We start from the raw sequence: 22,539 nt of genomic DNA, 5'->3' as shown, positions 1-22,539 counted from the left end.
GATGACTGAATTTGTAACGGTGTCATATGTATGTATGGCTACGGTTTCCTGGTACTAACTTTACATATATGGTCCGCTATTTTAAGACCATATGTATGTATGTATCGACTATTGGGATATGGTTCCTCTGCAGTTACGTTCAGCGGATGACGTGTGGGGTTAGGACACGATCGCACCCACACGTCAACCGGCCAGCTGTAGTTACGTCCGTCGGATGACTCCGCAGGCGACTAGTGTGTATGAAGCACTAGTGTCTTGAGTCATGCATAAGTCACTTTGCCGTTTTGCCAGACATATTTATAGTCTTAGGACTAGTTTGGAAATCTCATTTTCCTAAAGGATTTTTATTTTCCCAATGAAAAATAAGCTAATTTACTTTAAAAAAATGGAAATTTATTGGGAAAATACGGTTGCCAAACTAGCCCTCAGTGCTTTTATATTCAACAAGACATTTGTGTTGTTAACAATCAGTATTATTCATTATGGTTGCCCCCGTAGCGTTTATTTGTAGGTCACGCATGTATATATATGTATTGTCATGAATTTACTACTATTTTTTTATTAAGTCAAATATAGAAAAGCCTAAATTCCTACCAATACAAAAGTATAATAGTAGACAGTTTCTTTTATTAGTGGTTTCATTGCCGCATTGAAGCCAGGTGCATCTAATTGGTTAAACTATGAGAGGTGACATGCTAAAATGATCCTATATGGTTGGCAGGGAGGCAGATATGAGCTGCTACTACACCGCACGGGAAAAATTCGGACATTTTTCTCCTGATGAAGAGAAAGTCTTTCGAGGTTACCGATAACCTATCTGGAGGCACCCTGATAAGCGTTCTTGCTGAGAAATATATGGACGGAAATACACAACTGTTAGGGCTAGTTTGGAAACCACAATTTTCCAAGGGATTTCTGTTTTCCCATGGGAAATTAATTCATTTTCCTATGGGAAAATAGAAATCCATAGGAAAATTGAGGTTCTCAAAGTAGCCCTTAAAAGATTATGGATTGCACTTGAGGCAAAATTTGGTGTTTTTTATGTTGGTAGCGAATTGCAGAATGGCTGATAATCGTTCAATAGTGGGACATGCTCATGAGATATATGCACTAGCTAGGGAACTCAATCAATTTCTCTGTGTTGCTTGGCAAGTTTGTGGCCCGTGCTATTATCACTACGTTACCATTTTTGAGAGATTTTTCTATTTCTCTAAAATATAGGAGACATAGCTTATTGGGTCTTAGTAGTGTTTGGTTCTGGAATATGGTGGGATGAAGCCGCTTCACTCCTGGTTTGTTGTTTTTTGGATTAATTTCATATAGGACATTAGTTGTTCTAAAAAAATGCTCAAACGTTTTAAACTATCTGACTACTCAAAATCTTTCCGGATGAAGCCCCTCTCTAGCATGAAGCCGCTCTACCTCAATGCCACACGAGTGAAACTCTTGGAATCACTTGAGTTGTGTAAAGTCGGATTCAAAAAGGAACACCTACGACAATTGAATTCACGTTGTTTATGCCCAACTAAGAGCTATTTTGACAACTCTATTTTTTCAGGAAATTCTCATTTTCTCAAGAGAAAAAAACTAATCTTCCTCGGTAAAATGGAAAACTTTTGAAAAAAAACGAAGTTACCAAACTAGCCCTAAGGTTAATGAACTAACCGTGCAGCGAACTAGTACTCCTGTATTTTCGGTTGTACATGACATCGACGATATGTCCAGATACTTCCATCTAGTCATTGACCAACCAAGCACTGTTTTTTCTCCCCTCCAAGGGTACCAGTGTCCAGTGTACTACCCTGCTGCTGCTTAAAACGATCACCGTCTCCCGGTACTGTTAACAAGGAACATTCTAGAGATCCCAGAAGTCAACGATTATGAAGCTCAAAACTGGAGATTTTCTTTCGGCTTGTTGAGTTCTCAGTTGTTTGAAAGCGATTGAGTTGATTGGCCTTGAGAAGAAAAAAATACTGCATCCGTCCTATTGTACGATGAACTGTGATTTTGTACCAAGTCATACCAGTATAAGATTGTCCAAGTTTTTCAAGAGGCAAATAATAGAATACTCTCTCTGTTATGAAATAAATCAATTTAACTTAGGACCCGTATTTTTAAACAATGGATCTAAGGGTGCTCACTTGGTTCGTATTTTTTTTCAGAAGAAAACATTGAACAGACTTGGGAAGATTTTCATTTGAAACAAACTCGGAATCAGAACCACCTGTATTAGAGGACAGGGGGGAGTAGTCTATATTGTAACTGCTAGCATTATACATTTGCTAACTAGTAACAGCGGCATTGGGTGCTGCAGTGGTTCAGTAGTACTCCTACTGCCAAAGAGCTAAAACCTGTGGTGGGGTTTGCCATGATTTATACGAAAAGATCTATTAATACTAATACCAATGCCCAATTTTACAATCTGGCGATCTTGGTAGGAAGAGAAACGTTACAAAGGTCACAATCTCGCCTTGGTTTTGGAGCTAAAGAGCAAAGGTTATATTGTAGGAGGACTAGAACCGTAGAAGGGAAAAGAAAGGGGCCCAACGCCTTTGCCTTTATTCCCTTCATATATTTCTCAGCTCCTTTGCCCCCTCCCTCTCACTGCCCACTGCCGCCGCTGCTCTCCCACTCCTCTACCCTCCTCTCCTCTGCTTCTCTGCCGCCCAGCCCAGCTTGCCTTCTCGAACAGCGCGAGCGCGCAGGCGAGGAGCAGCGTGTCCGTCCGTCCTTGCACTCTCTGCAGCCTCCCTCTCTCTCTACCCCGCCCATCTCCCTCCCCAGGCCTTCAAATCCGCGGCCGCGCCACCCGCTGCGCTGCTGCCCCGGTCCTTGCATTGCTCGACTCGAGGCGCCCCAGCGCTGGTCGCCTCCGTGCCTTCCGCGGTGTTCCTGGGCGCGGCTCCTAGGCTCGCTCATTTTACTTCTGCTGCTCCTGTGCTGCCTCTTGGGGGGCGTTCCTTTACGGCCCGGAGCAGCGCCTAGCTGCTTCCGCCATTGATCCGGCAACCCCAGCTCTAGGTTTGCTTTGCTCTCGTGTGTGGTAGCGATTCTGGTGTTGGGGGGGTGCCACCAACAGTTACAGGTTGTCGCCACGCCGAGGGTGTCGTCCTGCGTTCCTTTTTTTTATCTTCTCTCCGTGATCTCTCTAGCTGCATCCTTGCCCCCCCTTCGCTCCTTGCTTTCTTCTCTGCGCTGCCTTTGGTGTGTTGCCAGATAGCTCCCGGGACTTCACCGGTTCGCTAACCGGCACCGGCCCATAGTCTGCGGACAAACAGGGGCCAGTTCGGCCTATTTCATTTCACAAAAGGGGGCAAAGATTAGGCGGCGGAATCCTGTTCTTTCCCGATTCCTTTTGGACATACTGCTCGAGAGGAAGTGAAAGCGCGCAACTTTGGAGGTTCCGAGGAGGGAGGAACACATCCCTTGCAGCTGCATGAGGAGGCAGGCATTGATACAATGAGAGATGACGGTTCAAGCAAGAACAAGGTAAGCGTGTTTCCAGATCGGCTGCTCCATCTTCTTCGTACCCACGTCTCTGTGCCCGTCTCTGATCCTGTTTCGGTCGTGATTGGTGCGCAAAAAAAGCTGTCCTGGTCCAAGACCCTTGTTAGGAAGTGGTTCAACATCAAAACAAAGGCGAAGGACTTCCATTCGGATTATGCAGCTGAGGAAGGTACATTAACATTCATCTAGCAGCACCCCACCACGTCTTTTCTCACTATCTGATTCTGATCTAACAGCTAAGAGTCTGCACATAATATTCGGCATGGTTTCTGTTATCAAACGTCTTGTTTTACCACAGTAGGTTGCAGTAGGATCAGAATGCCTGTTCTTTTCATGTGCAAATTGGCCTCGTACTTCCTGTTCTCTTCAGTCAACCTTTCCCCCCTACGGTTGCAGACGCAAGCAGAATGTGCTAGCGACCTACAATAAACTAGGATTCTCTTTTTAGTTTTTTTGTATCTGTGCTAAAAATTCTCTCTGAAAATTTCAGTCGGAGTGCAGTGGAGGACCAGCAGCTTCTCTGATAGAGATGCATGTAAATCCAAGAAAAGTAGGACAGGTACATTTTGCTGCCCCCTGACAGTAACTGTGATATCTTCAGTTTTTTTATTTTTATTTCGTGCTAAACTACAAACGCCATGATCTAGCTAACTTTATGTTTCACGGTGAGTGTGACTGAGTTAACTTTATGTTTGCATACATAGAGAGGTTGCCTAAGAGGAATGTGGAGCGAGATGGTAGAGTAGGGAACGGATTTGATGGTGCCTATATTACAAACACACAGGACTACAGGTAAAATGGATTGTTCCGTTTATAAGACTTCTTGACCAACCCACTAATCATTGGTTTAAGGGAACTCCTGTGGCATGACAGTCCATATACTCGTGTGCATAGGGTCTTCGTTGGTACATGGAACGTGGGCGGAAGGTCACCATCTAGTCATTTGAATCTGGAAGACTGGCTTCACACTTCTCCTGCTGCTGATATATATGTGATAGGGTACAATTCTGTATTTTGCTAAACCAGATTGCTTCTCTCAGAACTAAAAACTAAGAACTCAAATACAAAAAAGGGAGACCTAATTCAGGTTGTTGTGCCAGGTTTCAGGAAATTGTTCCCTTGAATGCTGGTAATGTTCTATTGACTGAAGACAATGGTCCAGCGAGGAAATGGGTCTCTCTTGTTAGAAAAACTCTGAATAATCTTGATCAGCAAGGCTCTGGTGTCTATAATTACCACACCCCCTCACCAGCTCCGGATCCAATCGTGGAGCTCAATGTTGACTTCGAGCGATCGTCAAGAAGACAAAGGAACTCGTCGTTTTTCCATCGGCGTTCGTTCCAATCCTTCAACCGTAGCTCAAGGATCGACATGATGGATCCACACTCGTTAGTGGACCGTCGATTCAGTGTCTGCGACAGGATTAGCTTCGGGAGCAGGCCGAGTGATGTTGACACTAGCATGAGGTGTGGTGGGTCGTCTGATGATGAGAACATTGACGAGGAATCACCTAGCGGTATATTCTTCCCACCGATGCCATGTGCATATGGTGCTCCACTGTGCACTGGTTCTAGGTAAGTAACTGAAGATAAATATCTAATATTTCCTCGAAGTTAATTTGCTTTCTGAGCCAGCAGTTCCCTGTTATAGATTAGTATTTCACTGAACTTTTTCCATCATTGAATTCCGCTGAGCTGAAATTAATACTTGGAATGACAAATCAGGTATTGCTTAGTTGCCAGCAAGCAAATGGTTGGAATTTTCCTCATGGTGTGGGTGCGAAGCGATATAAGGGAGCATGTGAAGAACTTGAAGGTTTCATGTGTCGGTAGAGGTCTGATGGGCTACCTTGGGAACAAGGTATCATTTGCTAACCTTTTCATTTCTGCCAGGGGTTTAATATATAGCATCTACACCAAACTTTGCATGTGCACTGTAACTTTTTCCCCCTACTATCATGTAAGGTTTTAGCATTATATGCATCCATTCTATTGAACTTTTCTTTGGGTGAGCCCTGTTCCTGATTTCAGCCCACCCCCTTTTTTTCCAGGGATCCATATCAATCAGTATGTCTCTGCATCAGACAAGCTTCTGCTTCGTTTGCACCCACTTAACGTCAGGCCAAAAGGATGGAGATCAACTTAGACGAAATGCGGATGTGGTGGAAATCCTGAGGAAGACCAGATTCCCGCATGTCCATGGAGCAGGCGACAGGAAGTCACCAGAGACGATTCTGGATCATGAGTGAGTAGCGCTTCTCGATCTCTGCTGTTTCCAGACCGGCTAAACAAAACGCTTCATAGCTAACAAAAAAATCCAAGAAATAAACCGATCTTATTCCTTTTCAGTCGTATTATTTGGCTCGGGGACCTGAACTACCGGATAGCTCTTTCGTATCGCTCAGTGAAGGCTTTAGTTGAGATGCACAGCTGGAAACAGTTGCTGGAGAAGGACCAGGTTAGCTATTGCCATGTGAACTTATCGCCTCTTGTTATGGAGACGCGCCTTTGTTTGGTGATCTGATGATTGAAATTTCTGCTGCAGCTTCGCATAGAGCAGAGATTTGGTCGGGTCTTTGCAGGCTGGAAAGAAGGAAGGATTTACTTTCCTCCCACCTACAAGTACTCATACAACTCCGATAGATACGCTGGCGACGACATGCACCCGAACGAGAAGCGAAGGACTCCGGCATGGTAAAATTCCCACACACACACACACAAAAAAAAAAAACTGAACTTTTTTTTGGTCATAATAGTCACCTTTGATCGCTCGCATGGGAAAATGTTCACCTCCTGATACGTGTTGCTTTCTGAAGGTGTGACCGGATTCTATGGTACGGGCGAGGCCTGTCCCAGCTATGCTACGTGCGCGGCGAGTCTCGGTTCTCGGATCACAGGCCTGTGTACAGCATATTCACGGCGGAGGTTGAGATTCCGAGCCAGTCAGCTGCTCACTTCGGCGGCATCACTCGTTCCGCGTCTCTCCTGGGGCTGGACGAGCTGCCACCGTACCAGACTTATCCACGCAGTTACATGGACATAAACTTCTACTGACCGGTCATCGTCTCGACGGGGAGGACGGGGCCAGCAGCCAGCCAAGGTTTGTACTCTGCACTGCTGCTGGGCACCGGCAGCATCCTAGTGTGGTAGTACGTAGTAGTGAGTGTTGTTTAAGCCTCCGTGCTCTGAACTCCATGTGGAGGCATCCCTTCCCTTCTGCTCATCATAAACCCACATGTGGTGTGGTTGCTCACTGTGCAGAGTTGCAGACAGACATTCCTCGCTACCTGATGAGTGGCAGGGCAGGCCTTCTGACGACCGACTGACTGACTGACTGGGGGTTCGTTTCTCCCAAGGTTCAGTTCCATCGGTCGGAAATCGGAATGTTTGGTAGCTAGCAGATGTGACTCCTTTCGCCATGCGTTTCTGTGCACCTGGCGCCTGGACTCTTGCTGCTGCTGTCCTGCATGCCATTGACGCCCCCAACTCCTACGCCGTGCCGTCTTCAGCGTGCAGAATAGATACTCGAGGAGATCAATGCTTTCCGAGCGTGAGATTGTTGCTAGGTATGTTCTGCTGAAACACGTCGAGGACCATTCGTACGCATCTGATCTGAAGCAAGGCAAGCAGTGCGACTAACGCATGCTTTTCTCTTTTTTACCATGGATGGACAGGAACATTTGCACAGCTAGTTTTGTTGAATCATAACCATCTGCGTGTCCCGATTTACTACGGGAGAAAGAAGAAGGAGAAGAAAAAAAGGAGTTTGGTTCTTGCTTTTGGTGTCCTGATGTAATGCAACGAGGGCCGCGCCATGGGCTCATTCAAATGTTTTCTTTTTTTTGTTTTAATAGTCCGAGGAATGAAATGATGGCTTGTACAGCAAACTGTTCCAGTAAACCCGGCCTCTGTTCATGCTCGCGGCGAAATGATCACCTGAACAGCATGCATGCAGGGGTGTCATCTAGTTCCTGAACGCTTGTGCGCGAAGCGACCGTGCTGAGGCTGCCGGCTGCCGCCTCAGTCAGTCCTCATTGTGCTGGCTGGCCTCTGCTGCGGCCTGCGGGCCGCTAGCTGCGCTAGGTTTCGCTTTGCTCCGTCTCTTTTCTTTTCCTTTCTCGAGGAGAAGGAAATATACGTACTCCTACACTATTATACTAGGCGAAGAGAAAGCAAGAAGGGGTGTGGGCACGCCAGGGGACACATGAAGGCAGGCAGCGGGGACCCGGACCAAAGGAGGGCACGGCTCTGCTGTTGAATAGGGAGTACTCATCTCACCGGAGCAGAGGGGTGCATGGCATGGCATTCACAATGCCGATGCCATGCCGAGCAGACACACACCAGACACAGACAGGCATGCACACTGTAGTACTACTGGTCTACTTGTGGTAGCAGCACCCCTGGTTGCTTTATCAAAAGAATAGAAAAAAAACCAAGCCGCTTCAAAGCGAGCGACTCCTGACGAGCATCTCACAGTGTTGGTAGGCAGGGAGGACCACTCTCCGTTCCTTTGTTTCCTTCACTTTTTCCCGTGCCCTACGTAGGCTGGTTTTGCAAACACTACCGGTACTAGTTACTGCTTCAATGCTGGCTATAGAGATGTTTCTAAACATCCGAATTATATGACAAATTTAATATTTTAAAATAGATTTTGGCGCAACAACAAGAATATAATTCTAAATAATTTTTTTGTGTATTGTTTTTCTTTCTACAACAAACAAAAGGTGAAAAAACAATCCACACCCGAATTTTATATCGGTTATTTAAAAAGATATAGAATGAATTTAAAATTTATATTTTATGGATATTAATAAGGTCAATGCTAAAGATAAGAATATAAATTTACATAACAAATTATATACTATTTGTTCACAATTGAAGAAAGAAGATAAAAAACATTTAACAACCCTGCATATGACATGAATATCCGACTTCAAAGTTCACACAAGGTCCAACCTCTCCGTCAAAGGTATTGTCCCCGACGCGACATTTGTCGTCTGTGGACGCGCGGTGGAAGACGCAACCCACGTTCTCCTCCGTGCGCCCGGTTCTTCTGGCAACTCATCGGCGTAGGCATGGCTGATAGTGATGCCACTCACCACGACGACGCTACACCGCCTACGCCTCCCCCTGCTCATGCGCCGGGAGTTCAACACCTTCGTGCTTCTTTGTTGCTGGCTTTTGTAGAAACGGAGAAATGTTGTGTTCAACAAGGATCACCCCCGTTGTCGACGCCTAGTGTTGTTCGGCGCTGGCTTCCCAATCGACGCCTTGATTCACCCCCTTTCTATCTATGTGTCTATCTGTCATTTGTGCTCTGCTCCCTCTCCCCTCTCTCTGTATATGCCAATGCCTGAAATATGCTTCAAAAGCCTTAGGGCGTTTACAACCCTAAGACCATGGACCAATTTTCTAAGTACAAGAGGCAACTAAGATACTGTGCAATACAATGGACTATCTCTTGGTGTTGTCTCTTATTTATTATTGCATGTGCAGTTTAATTAAATGGTGTAGGATTTGTTGTGCATGGGTTTGTATTGACGCCGAGCACAAAGTAGCTACTCGATGTATTGCACTTGCTGCTCCAATTGCCATTATAAATTTAAAATTATGATGTTATCTCGCCATTACAAATTTGAAATGGCTGATAGTCCACTTGCTATTGTAGACTCCAAGTCAACCGGAACAACGTTATTGTCCATGCCTAATGGGTTAACATTGAATCCCTCAGACATGTGTGCTGAAGAAAGAAAAACAAGCAAATTGAGACCATCAGGAAACTAAATTTAGTAATCATATGCACATGAACTAAAACATCGTTTGTGCCAGCCCTTGTTAGAAAGGGAAAGGGGGATCGGGATGTACTCACGCGACCTTCCATTGCGGAGGCGGATGTTGGGGCATTCAATTGGCCACGCTTCCGTTATCCTTTGCTCACCTCTCTTCTGCAATAGCTCGACGTAGAAGAAGTATCATCATAAGAAGAGGTTGGACTCGACGTCCGGATACCCCTCACGTAGAGCGATGAAGGCAGGCATATGCTGGATCTCGTTCGGGTTTAGAAAATGGAGTTGCACCCGCAGGTACTTGAAGAGAGTCATGTCAAAGAGATGAAGGGGGACAACGAGACCTCGCTCATGGAAACGAACAAATGAAACCACATAACCAGGAGGCGGGGTTGGGGCCTCCTCAGCGTTCGGAATCAACCACCCGCCTTCATCCAGTAAACCACGCCCAACGAGGGCTTGAAGGTTCCCCTGACTCGTTAGGGATCGACGCCAGTCCGTCACGGGAGGAGCGACAGAAGACCCGAGCAAAATAAGGACAGGCTAAGCGAAGAAGACGAAGGTCCGAGGAACCGAAAGCAAGGTGGACAAGATAGGGTGAGCGACACGATTAAATAAAGGCCATCCTGCAAAACCCTGCTACTTGGGACCGATGGAAAAGATCCACTGGACGAGGAAGCAAGCCTGCCCCACCATCATGTTAGGCCACATGTCACGCCACCTCTCGAAGGAAGACCCGACGTAAGTATTCATTTGCGTAAAGAAGGACGTCGGGATGAAAACTATACATTAGACCAAGGTCTCCCTAGGGCTACATCATTATTTACATAAAGGGGGCCCTAAGTCTCCCGTAAACTACAGTTCTAGACTCTGGGGTTGGGCGCAAAACCTAGCAGCCGAAAGAAAGAAACAGAAACCGACGACTAAGAAAGGTGGGAAGCCTGATTATCCCCCCATCTTCCGCACTGATGACCGACACAACGACGAGGGTGGCTACCCGTGCCGGGAAACCAAAAGACGAACGATGGAGAAGAGCCCTAGGGAGCCCACCGGATTAGGTCCTCCGCTGACACGGCGCCAGCCACCTCGCAAGTGGCCTCATCGTACCCCTTGGATAAGTTTCTCGAAGACCAGAGACGGGGCGGCCTAAGAAGCATCGCCAGGGCACGGAGGTCAGCCCTAGTGCGGAACTAAGCAACGACCAAGGCAATAGCGAACCCACGTTGGATGTCGAGGCCCACGATGTTCCAAACGCGGCTGAAATGTCGAGGAGGCGTTGTAGGCGAGTTGCTCCATGTGGACAGATGCTCCGAGTCACTGAATCGACCTCCCGGGGTAGCTCTGCCAACTCGGCCTCCTGCCCTGCTCAGAAGAAAAAGACTTTGCCGATTCCACTCGACAACGGTAAGCGACAAAAAGGAATAGGAAAATGTCTGACCCGCCGCATGACCCGTTATTAGCCTCTGAAGGGAGACACTCTCCCCTCGGGGGCTCAGGGGCTCTTGTCGGGGAGATGATCACCAGTCCCTGGGACCCACCGGTCCGTGAGCGCACTAAAGAAAGAGCCCCTGATACCTGGGGCTTGTTTGTCAGTCGGAAGAGGTAGGTGCGCCAGCCCTGGAAGGACCCGCCCCCGGTTGCACCCCGTGGCACCGAGCCTAGGGTCGGGCGTGACGAAGCCTGACAAAGGAGGATGGGCATGTCAGAAGGGAACCACTCGAGTGGATCCCCGCGTCTGGACCTGAACTAACCCACCATAAATGACTGGCCGCATTAACCACACCTGGCACCGAGCCACGGCATGGGCACCGGTCCGCTTCCTATTCATGACCTATGGACCCTTCGGCCACATAGTGCTCATGACCTACGAGCCCCGGACTGTGGCGCTTTAATGGCCTTCGCGTCCCTCGGCCTACGGGGAACTTATGGCCTTTCGGACTAGGTCTGAGTACGCAGACCTCCCACAAGGCACTATACGACGGCTCACGTCGAGCCCTAGGCTACGAAATCCAAGGGTCGGTGTAGCCAGAATGATGGCGCATGGGACCATCACCACCCTCACGTCATCCACCATGATAAATACGTGACAGCCAGGCAGCCCTAGGCCCAACGAGTACGCGTGGTCTCACCCGGGGTAAAATGATGGTTTTACCCCTACCTTATGACTCCTTCCCAGAGAAGCCACCGCTGGCCAACCCCTCTCCTAGCCTATAAAAGAGGGAGGATCACTATGGGGGACAGAAATCCCCTCGGATCCACTAGAAGGCTAGAAGGCCTTGCGCGAGGCCTCGGGCCAGTTACCTCGCAAGGCTTTCCCTTCCTGGGCCGGGCTAGAACTACTGGCGGAGTGGGCCGACACAAGAAAGAAGCAGACTCAGGCCTAGGCAACCCGTCATACTCGCGTGCTATCCGCAGCAACCGCCCGACTTTCCCGTGTATGGCGCCCTTGAATATCGGGGTGGATTAGGGATAAGTCGGCAAGATTGTAGAAAGATCAGTTCAGTCGATTCACTATTATTTAGGAGACACGTGATCCTCATGTACACATGGAGTGCCCCATGGTCGAGTATATAAGGCCCAGAGGGTACCCCATCATTTCCATCGACCACATACCTATATCATTAACTTTTCTCCATTTAGGAGACTTCACTTGTAACCCACCACATAAAGATCCACACCAGGAAGTAGGGTATTACGCCTCTCCAAGCGGCCCGAACTTATAGAAAATTGTCTGTCCTTCTCTCGTGCATCTAGCACGAACCATTAAGCTACAATCAACAACACCGTCCTACCCAAAAGCACCGCAAGGGGTAACCCTGGGTGTGCGGTCGGACTCTAAACACTGACAGTCACCTCAAGGCAGGGGGATCAAACAGAGGGACAACCGAACGCCTTCAAACGGTGACAAACCCATAAGGATTTACAAGAGGAGGAGCGCCGACGAGGTCCAGGAGGCTGGAGCCTCGCTAAGCCAAGACTTAGCTAGGACTTCACCTTACAGCTTCTAAGCTCCACTCCCACCTCAATAAGAGATCTAGGAGCCTCTCCTCCCTCTCTCGACTACTTGTAACCCCTACTACGAATTTGATAATCAATAGTGCCAGTAGCGCAAGCCACTGATGACTAGAAGTAGAGACATTCTGCCCGAACCAGTATAAATCTTGTGCCCTCCGCACACACCCTCTAAAGCCCGGAATGCGCACAATAAATTTACTTATAGGTGTGAGGTACGAAACACCGACACATGGTTCATCACACAGTCTAAAACATGGTTGACAATCTGTCTGAAACATGGTTCATCACACAGTCTGTCCATGAAAATAAAAAGAATCTGAAAACATGGTTCACAATCTGAAACACAATAGATACTTCATCACAAGCCCATACTTGATCACAAAAGACTGGTTCATACAAAGCCATACATCTAACATTACTTCGGATACACAAATTGCTATAGTTCTTAGGATCCAACATTTCACATTGTCAGACACCGTTACAACATGATCCAAGATACAAAAGAGACATACTTCTTAAACCATAAGACCCCATACAAGATATTCTTCAACCTAGTCCGAGTAACTAGGCATCTGGTCCGAGTCGTATTCAACGCCCTCGGATTTTTCAAAGTGCTCTTCAATGGACATGAAGTCGTCAGGGTGTGGTTCACGCGGAGATTGTGGCCAAGTGAAACTAGACACCGAGCTGAAATCATCCTCCACATCAACCTTATTGGCAGCATCCAACTCTATTTGGCAGAATAAAGAGTATTGGTCCAATCCTCCAAGAGTAAATTCGAGCGCTTCTCAGACTGCCCTATCCTCAAAAACATTTAGCGGCTTCCCCAAAGGTAGCTTCTCATGTCATATACTTAGGACACGCTTAGCAGACTCCTGCATGATTGAGATTGCCTTGTCGGCAACATCGATCTTCTGCGCCATCTATGGAAACACAAACAACAAATTATATAAGAAGAAACTGAGATATATAGTTTAGAGTTTAGTTCACCAAAAGCTTTTGAGGTATACAAGAAAACAAAGCTTTTGACGCATCAATACAACTATTAACAGGAAGAAACCCAGATATATAAGAAAATGAGTTCCACTTTAATATTAGGTACAATTTTCTCGTTCAGGGTTTAGTTCACTAGAAGCACACAAATATTAAACGATTAAGCATATTGTCGACGCTAAGATGAACCTCAAGCACACAACTATTAACAGAAAGAACATCAGGACGAGGTTTAATAACCTGTTGAACCCTAATCTGCATACCTAATCCCTAAACAATACCAGCCAAAAACTTTGTCATCACCGCATTGAGAGTGCAAAAGATGACCAAGATGATGAGAACTAACTAGAACGGAGTGAGGAACTCAATCGATGACGATGACAGTGGTAACACTGGAGGGTGGAGGTGGAGGCGGCTCGAAGCGAGGTCACGAAGAATGGCCGGTAACAGGTTTTATATTTCAGGGAACATATCTTAGCAGACTGATGTGGTTTTATATTTTTTAGCAATATTTTGTTTTTCAACAACCCCAATAACAGTTTTTTTTGGGAGAAAATTAAGTGCTCTCTTGGAGCTACTCTCTAACTGACCTATTTTCACGAACTGAACGAGAGGAATGACTACCAAGTGCCGGTAGAGCGGCAGGAGCACAACGATCCTCTCCTTTCCGTGGGTCCCACCCACCCGGCCCCTGTCGCGTTTCCGTAGTTCCTGTCCTGTCCGCGAGCCGCGTCAGCGTCAGTGCGTCACCGGCCTCCCGTCCGTCGCCGCCGCCGGGGGCCCATCCACATCCGCCGCCGCGGGCCCGTCCGTCCACCACAACGCCGCCATCCGCGGCCGAAGGCGCTCCCCCGTCCGCCCGCCACCACGCCACCGCCTCGCCCCTGTCCGCTGCCGCGCCGCCGTCAGCTCGGCCCCGTCCGCAACCGTGGCCCCATCTACATCTGTCGTCACCGCCGCCCTCCCATCACACGCCGCCATCCGTCCCCTTCGGAAGCAGTGAAGTGCTTGCGCATCCTCTACCTCTCTTTGATAAAACTGGGCTTGGGCCCGCTCCACCACGAAGGAACAAGGGAAGGGAAAGGAAGCAGCAAGCGCTCCGCCGACCTCCCCGGTCGCCGCACCGCTTCCCTCCCACGTCGCAGACGCCGCGCCCGTCGCCCGACTCGGAAGAACGGTCCTGGCCCGGCGCTCGCTCGCCCGCCGTTAGCTTGTACCCCTCCTGCTCGGATCCAAGAACGATTCCGGTATCGACGGCGGCGGCGGTGTTCCTGTTGTCACCGGCGCGTTTCGTCTCGTGCGTCTCGTTCTGTAACTGGAAAAGAAGCCGCATCATTTTCTTTTTTTACTCTTAGTTATTTCTGATTTATTTGGGTCCTGCTCTTTCTCATCTAGTTTTGGGGCCTGCTCCCGGGGTTCTTGAGTTGTTAATGTCAAGTGAGAAACCGACTGTACCAGACATTGTTTTAATCCCCCACCGTCCGGTTCTTTTTTGCACATGCCGTTGATTCAATAGTTGTCCTTCACTCTGACACCCGGAGGAAAATAAAAAGGAAAGGAAAAATAAGTGTTGAGGCAGTGAAGGGCAAAAAGATCAAATTTACGTTTAGCGAAGGTAGCTGTGTGAGAATTTGTTAATTCTGAAGTTGAGTGTTAGGAGAGTTTGTGAGGGCTGTGGAATGTCGAAGGTGAAGAACAATAATGGTTATCATGGAGTCACTGAGCCAATCTCGCTGAGTGGACCGACTGAGAAGGACCTTATGCAGACAGCTGAGGTTGAAAAGGTTGGGGATTTGTATATCTGATAAACCAAAAGCTCTTCCACATTTTTTTTTATTTTCCTCAGATTCATGCTATTTGTTTTAACAGCGTGGTTTTATTTGTGTTGATCAGTACCTTTCAGATGCAGGACTCTATGAGAGGCAAGATGAGGCTATCTTGCGAGAAGAGGTTTTAGGCAAGCTGGACCAGGTTGAACAATATCCATGGATGCCCTTCCATTTTGGATTATCATTCGCTTAGGCATATACTGATTTGAAGATGTTGGATGCTGTGGCAGACTGTGAAAGCTTGGATTAAGAAGGCTACTAGGATCAGCGGGTATGGGGAGCAATTTGTGCATGAAGCAAATGCAAAGATCTTTACATTTGGTTCATACCGTCTTGGGGTAATCCACCTTACTGTTTATCAAATATCTTTATATATATTTTATAAAAAAACTATAAACTGTTATTGTACACTGTGGTCACATTTGGTTGCTGCCTTTCCGTGCTCTGCCAAATAGCTGGCTGACCAAATTAAGGCGACCCAGGAATCGGCTGGGCATCGGCCTGAAATGAACTGCGCATTGGCCATGCGATGTTGCGCAAACCAAAACACGGCTTGGATCCAAGCTTCTATTCCGCCTACGGTCAATGACCAATTTTTGACTGGGCAGGCGTGGGCATCAATCCAAACACACCCTATACACGATTATTTTCACCATCTCATTCTAGATTACTTATTAGGTTATATATATATGCAGACTCTGAATGAGGCAAGTGTGTAGTAGAAAAGTACTTTATCGGATTCGAACCGATGACTTCTGTCTTACCAAGGCATTATTCTACCACTAAGCGAAAAGCCCTTTATCGGATTTGAACCGATGACTTATGCCTTACCATGGCATTACTCTACCACTGAGTTAAAAGGGCTTTTTATTCAATAATTAGCCACTTTCATTTACCATTATGGGTCTACTGCATAATGTACATATTACATGTATATATTAAACATTGTGTGTATGGATTTTATGTTTCATTTTCCCCATGTACGATCTTAAAATTTCAGTTAGGTACAGATCTTTGATTATTGCTTCTATCATGCTGTTTATCACAGTGGCTTAAAGGAACTGCTCTGAATATGTTGTGTAATCTATTGTACAGGTACATGGCCCTGGTGCCGACATTGACACCCTATGTGTTGGTCCAAGACATGCAACTCGAAACGTAAGAGGGGCTCCCTTTCAAATCCCAGAGTTATTGTATCACTATGATGCCAAATGAACCTTTTAATTTTTCCCTCCATAGGAGTACTTCTTCAGATGGCTTCATGATATCCTAGCTGAGATGCCAGAAGTTTCTGAGTTACATCCAGTACCAGATGCTCATGTGCCTGTTCTGGGATTCAAAATTAATGGGGTCTCAATTGACCTTTTGTATGCTAATCTTGCTCATGCAGTGATTCCTGAGGTAAGTTTGTCTTACTGCACTGCTGTTTGAACAATCTTTCTATATTGCATACCATACTACCCATTCTGAAAAACAAGTAAATAATTGCCCATTTTAAGTAATTAATTAAAGGGTTGCTTGAATGCAACTTAATATTTAACACATTTGTTTTTGTTGGCATATGCTTTATCTTGTAGTGATGCATTTGTAGTGGTTGGTAAGTGAATTATTCCATTATTTATGGCATTTGATATACTCGTATTTTTTGTACATATTTGATATCAGGACCTAGATCTTTCTCAGGACTCTATACTGCATAATGTCGATGAACAGACTGTTCGTAGTCTAAATGGGTGTCGAGTTACTGATCAAATTCTAAGATTGGTTCCAAACATTCTGGTTTGTATTCTTACTATACCTATTTTGAAGTAAATGTTCACAGTGTTTTCGTTGCTGGATTAATACAGTTTGTTTTCTCCATCCAGAGTTTTCGCACAACCTTAAGATTCATAAGGTGTTGGGGAAAGCGCCGTGGGGTTTACTCAAATGTATGAGTCTCTTCTGATTTTTCTTGTTGCAGGAGTATGCTTTACAGTGTTAACAACTTAACATGATATATTCATAAATTCTGTACATTTTATAACAAATGCTTTGTGACCCTTTCCAGGTTATGGGATTTCTGGGTGGTATAAACTGGGCAATTCTTGTGGGTCGCATCTGTCAATTGTACCCAAATGCATCACCAAGCATGTTGATATCCCGTTTTTTCCGAGTCTACAGCAAATGGAAGTGGCCTAATCCTGTTATGCTTTGCCATATTGAGGAAGGTTATCTTGGTCTCCCTGTTTGGGATCCAAGAAGAAATTACAGAGACAGGGGCCATCAAATGCCTATTATTACACCTGCTTACCCTTGCATGAATTCGAGCTACAATGTATCTGTTAGTACTAGGTATGTGATGGTCCAAGAATTCACGCAAGCATTTGAGATTTGTCAGGTACCACATATTCTTTCAGATCTTTTTTATTTCAATCCTCAAATCACAAATAGAAAAAAATAGCTGGAGTTTAGGTTAGCTATACGTTTTTGTATACTAATATGTAAGAACTGAGTGTAACTCAGTGCAAATATTAGGTTAAAATGTCAAATGATAGTTGCCAGTGTAGGATACCTTTTGTCATCTTGATTTGATCTGGTGCATATTGCTCATGTTGCAAAATTATTTTACTTTATTATATTCTATTGTAGCGTTTGCTAACTTTATTATGTCATACAGTAACACATTACTTATGCAGCACCTTCGAAATAATTGTCGACTTCAATATTTCCCCAGCATCTTATCTTCACCGTCCATACCTTCATTACTACACAGTTAGATCCTTTAATATTTGGTGCATGGCTGATTTTTGTCACTCATTACCTAGATCAACTCACTTGACTCTAGCATCTAATTATGTTAGGAATGATTTGTCCCCTTTAAATAATTGGCGATGGAAGCATTTTCTTGTATTTATTATACATAGTCAGTGTTGTGTAGAGTTAAAGGGGAAGTTATGATATAACTGTATCAACTAACAATGTCCTGTTATTGGTCTGCTCTGTACTCTGCATCAAATTTACTCGAAAACCAATTGTAGGCCATAGATGAAGGAAAAGCAGACTGGGATGCATTGTTTGAGCCATATCCATTTTTTGAATCATATAAAAATTATCTAGAAGTTAATATCACAGCGAGAAATGAAGATGACCTCAGGAATTGGAAAGGATGGGTGGAATCTCGCCTTCGCACTCTTGTATTAAAGGTGAATAATAGATACATTTCATTATTTTCATGAATGTGCACTGTCTCCTAAAATGCACCTTTTGCTGCTGATGCAGATTGAGCGTTATTCACATGAGATGATCCTTGCACACCCATATCCCAAAGATTTCTCAGATAAATCCAGGCCCTTACATATCTTTTACTTCATGGGTCTTTGGAGAAAACAAACTACCCAAGCTCAAGAAACTGAGCAATTCGACATCAGGGGAATTGTAAATGAGTTTAAGAATACTATTTGTGCATATCAACACCGGAAAGAAGGAATGGACATTGAAGTGTCCCATGTAAAAAGAAAAGAAATCCCTTTGTTTGTTTTTCCTGGTGGAGTGCGTCCTTCTCGTACTTCTAGAACAACGCACAAGAACAGCCGTGCCATTCCAACACGTGATGTTTCAGCTGATGATCAAGTGGGAAACCTATTGGGCGTTGCCAGTTGTAGTGATGCTCAACATGTACCATGTAAAGGCAGCTATATGAAACAACCAGAACCAGATTTTGCTGGAGGCTTTCAGTTGCCAGGAAGTATTTCTCTGTTGCCCCCTAGCTTACCCAATAAAGTAGTTCTGAATGGGTCTGCTAATTTTCATGCAGAATCTATTGAGAGTGAACATCCAGAACACTATCAGGAAAGTAAGTTTGTGGCTGTGCAGAATACCGTGTGCCTTGTAGTCAAGCAACCTAACAGTTTGCTCCCAAATTCAAACAACAATTCACAATTGTATGGATCTGATTCCTCTCTTAACAGTTCAAAAAGGGAATGTGCAGGCAGTGCTGCAAACAACTTGCTGAAGTTATCCCCAGCTATTCCAGCCACACCTGATGAACTTGATGAGCTGATATCCTATCAAACTAATCAGAAAGATGTAAATGCTGAAAATAACTTGGAGATCGGTTCTGAAAATAACTTGGAACAAATATGCAGTCTGAGGCCCCAAGAATCTAATAATAATCTGAAGCGTAAAGCCAATCAAGAGCTCGAGGTATGATATTCTCCGACAAACCAATACCTGATTTTTCTCTGCCCTTCCCTATGAGCTGTGACCTTGCATTTTTCTATAGTTTCAGTTAGAATGCCCAGTTACTGTGATATAGTGGCAATTAATAAAATGTAAATACAATCTGTTTACATGGTTTCATTTTCCAATTACATGCATACCTACATATTACTATTACAACTCTAAAGAATGTTTTGTTGGTGCATAACTGCAGCAGATACTTTTGTTGAAGCAGTCATCTAATTCCTTATAGTGTTGAATTAGTGTGTTTGTGAATCTATCCGTTGGAACTTCATCACAGTGCTTCATAGATTTGTGGACCCTATATCTAGTTTGCTACTTTATGGACCCAAATCAACCCAATTAGCAAGTTGGTGTAATTGTTGCAATTAACTCTTCCCTGGAAAAACAAAACATAAAACTTTCAGTTATATTTTCTGGTATTATTTCCTTTGTATTTTCTTATTAATGCTATGTTCAATCATTTGTTTTCGTGCTCACAAAAGCCACTTGAGCTTGCCGTCCCATCCACTGGTGCTGCGCCGCAATCGACAGGAACTGCCCCAAGAAAACCACTCAGGTAGGTACTTATAGCGTGTTTGGTTTGATGAATGAGATAGTTCATTATCTTCTCACTCCTCACTTTTTTGTTTGGTTTGTGTTTTTTGTTTGGTTTGTGGAGTGGAATGAGTTGATTTATCACCCTGTCATTCCTCATAGACTAATAATTAGTAATAATATGTGGAATGAACTCATTCCACTAAATTTGTGGAATGGACTCATGTCTCATCTAGAATGCACTGATTCTTCAAACCCAATACCCCCTTAGTGCACTATCTGAGTTATCATTTATTCTGGCCTGCTGTTTGTTAGTGTGATATTACACGTTTAAAGTGGGAATTCCTTGTTGATTTCTTTTGAAGGTTGAGGTTAACGACTTTGGGGAAACCGAAGCCAGCTGAAGGAACTTCCTGAATGGAATTGCCCAGGAGCCAACATACCTAGAGCTTGTTTTTCCTTGTATTGAAGCAAGGATATGTGGAAGCGCTCGGCACATAGCCTGCTTTGGCACTGCGAGTTGAAACGAAATGGAAAACGGAGGCCGCCTGACGTAAATGAGTGCGATTGTAATAAATTGTATGTAGTTCATAGCTGGGTTGGTATCAGAGTTCACCATTTCGTTTTTGCTGTAGCGAATTTCGTTTTTTTAACCAAAGTTTGACTCTTATATTTTTTGAATTTGGAACCAAAATCCATAAAAAACCTGACCGAAATTCGCATCTTGGTCAACAGCGAGCAGCGAAAATTGGAAATTTCACCAAAATTCGGTGATTTCCGAGAAACGAATCCGTGGTTGGGCATAGATGTACGCAGCGGTACATTTTCTCGACGACTTAGCTATGCTTGTAATTGCAATGATGTTCAAACGGAAGTGGATATCGTCTTTGAAGCATTATGATGTTCTCTATGTAAGCTACCGATCCATACCAGCTGGTGCCTTGACAAGCTTCATGGCGTATTTCGATTCCATGGGCTAATAACGAAAAGCTAAAATTTAGCTCTAGTTTATTTAAACGGGAGGAAGTCTTTTAACTAAATTCTTGGCTAGCTGTTAGTCCATTAACTACAAATAGTTAAGGGATGATAGTTTATTGCTAGAAACTCATGCAATTATTAACCATAGATCCAAATGTACTTGGGTTAAGACTGTCTCCTGTCTCAAGGTGCGCTAAAGCGCCCTGTCCAGTAAATTTAGAGTTGCATACGTCCTTTATCCTCTCCCACAATTCGAAGCGTCGTTGTAAAACATATTTATCAATAAGAATACAAAAATAATTTACAATCTACACAATCTACAAACTACTCATATATTTTGTAAAAAAATAAGTTTTGAAAATTTCTGAAAAATGTAGTGGATGAGATATAGAGTATAAAATCTAGAGGATGCTACTAAAGATGATGAAGATATAGACTACGAAATTTCTTAGAGCGTGCTATAAAGAAAAAAAAGAATATTTCTTGAGAAGATGAAATTTAAAGAATGTTACTGAAAACAACCTAAGGTGGAAAAAAACAAGGAGAAAATACATCTCCTTGCAAATATACAAGAGAAACAAATTATACAAGGGTTAGAGGAACTCCAACAGGCTAGATAAATATATACCGGAATCGGTAAAAAAAAGAAAAATCTTGGATAAAACTCTTTCCAACAACCTTTTCTTTAACCTCAGCTACTTCATCTCACTCCTATCACGTCCCCTTCGCTAGGCATCTTTGCCGAGCCCTTGCAACTCGTCATCTCTCGCCCTCCCGCTCCCGCTCCCGCGCTCTTGTGGCTTGCGCCGCCACCGCGTACAGCCTTCGCTGTAGCCACGTACATCCCGCTATGTTTCATATTGGAAGATGCCTTTCCTGATTTGCACTTGTGTTCTTGTCATGCATTCTGAAGCCTGCTACGTTTCATTGTAGGTTTTACTGCATTTTTTTTGAAGTAAGGTTTCACTGCATTCCTTGCTTGCAAGCTCAGATTTGTATTTTTTATTTGTTGCCATATTTTTGCCAACTCCCGAACCACAGGCTTCAAACTTGAAATTTGCAGTACAATCTGCCCAGCCACACATGTTGTTTCCTTGCTTTCTGTCCATTTTGGTGGCGTGCCATGGAAGTGATGAAACAATCTGGATGTGTTTATCTGGAAGTGATCAAACTTGCTTTCTGTCAGATGCATTTATCTGTCCTGACAGACCTGACAGACGCATTTTCCCTGTTATTGTTATCTTGTACAAAAAAAAGAGAGCTGGTACCTTGACAAACATATCAGACTATTTTTGTCCAAAATTTAGATCCTCAAAAATCTCCATGTCTAGTTGTCTACAGACTAAATTCAGATTCTCAGAACCTTTTTTGTTGGTTAATGGGAGTGCACCAGATTGGAGCTAAATTTGTTTAGTTTAATTTCAGGTTAAATGTCCATTTTTTGTGCCGCCTGCTGCGTAGCATTCTAAAGGGTCCCACCGTAGAATGCCACGGTCGATGAGCCTGCAGGTGATTCTTCTCATAAAACAAATTACTCTCACCGGCCAGCAGGAGTTCAGGATTCTTTTATGAATAATAATAATGCATATCTGTGCATTACTACCTGGGATACAAGGGCTTCTCAGCCAACACAAATTGAGTTGCGATGCTGAGAACGAACGGTGAAGAAAGCAAGCG

General features: G+C 44.7%; 2 protein-coding genes and 1 non-coding gene across 5 annotated transcripts; 2 read left to right on the top strand and 1 right to left on the bottom strand.

Annotated features, from left to right (window-relative positions):
* The first annotated feature begins 2,490 nt into the window (after positions 1 to 2,490).
* On the top strand, positions 2,491 to 7,435 carry LOC103643778 (type IV inositol polyphosphate 5-phosphatase 7). Of its 2 annotated transcripts, XR_561296.4 has the most exons (13): positions 2,491 to 3,489; positions 3,589 to 3,676; positions 3,998 to 4,066; positions 4,212 to 4,299; positions 4,402 to 4,506; positions 4,608 to 5,081; positions 5,232 to 5,367; positions 5,558 to 5,751; positions 5,856 to 5,964; positions 6,052 to 6,200; positions 6,323 to 6,606; positions 6,768 to 7,072; positions 7,181 to 7,435. XR_561296.4 is itself a non-coding variant. In XM_008666941.4 (11 exons), exons 1-11 carry the CDS (start codon positions 3,460 to 3,462, stop codon positions 6,558 to 6,560), a joined length of 1,680 nt encoding a protein of 559 aa, XP_008665163.1. In that variant the 5' UTR covers positions 2,491 to 3,459; the 3' UTR covers positions 6,561 to 6,759. The 2 variants fall into 2 exon arrangements, 1 of the variants encoding a protein (XP_008665163.1); XM_008666941.4 differs by lacking the exons at positions 6,768 to 7,072; positions 7,181 to 7,435 and having other exon boundaries at positions 6,323 to 6,759.
* A 6,212-nt stretch (positions 7,436 to 13,647) lies between these two features.
* LOC103643777 (nuclear poly(A) polymerase 1) lies at positions 13,648 to 20,616 on the top strand. Of its 2 annotated transcripts, XR_002266495.2 has the most exons (13): positions 13,648 to 15,084; positions 15,194 to 15,271; positions 15,360 to 15,467; positions 16,225 to 16,287; positions 16,369 to 16,530; positions 16,795 to 16,908; positions 16,995 to 17,057; positions 17,177 to 17,506; positions 18,147 to 18,311; positions 18,388 to 18,961; positions 19,077 to 19,311; positions 19,833 to 19,906; positions 20,250 to 20,616. XR_002266495.2 is itself a non-coding variant. In XM_008666939.3 (12 exons), exons 1-12 carry the CDS (start codon positions 14,980 to 14,982, stop codon positions 20,299 to 20,301), a joined length of 2,238 nt encoding a protein of 745 aa, XP_008665161.1. In that variant the 5' UTR covers positions 13,648 to 14,979; the 3' UTR covers positions 20,302 to 20,600. The 2 variants fall into 2 exon arrangements, 1 of the variants encoding a protein (XP_008665161.1); XM_008666939.3 differs by having other exon boundaries at positions 18,388 to 19,311; positions 20,250 to 20,600.
* Positions 15,922 to 15,993, bottom strand: TRNAT-GGU (transfer RNA threonine (anticodon GGU)). The gene has a single exon. It is a non-coding gene; the product is annotated as a tRNA-Thr (tRNA).
* Positions 20,617 to 22,539: the final 1,923 nt, after the last annotated feature.

This window comes from Zea mays, chromosome 1 (genome assembly GCF_902167145.1).
Source record: "Zea mays cultivar B73 chromosome 1, Zm-B73-REFERENCE-NAM-5.0, whole genome shotgun sequence".
Lineage (NCBI taxonomy): Eukaryota > Viridiplantae > Streptophyta > Magnoliopsida > Poales > Poaceae > Zea > Zea mays.
The sequence above is the reverse complement of the archived record's forward strand: the minus strand, read 5'-3'. Positions and strand labels throughout refer to the sequence as shown.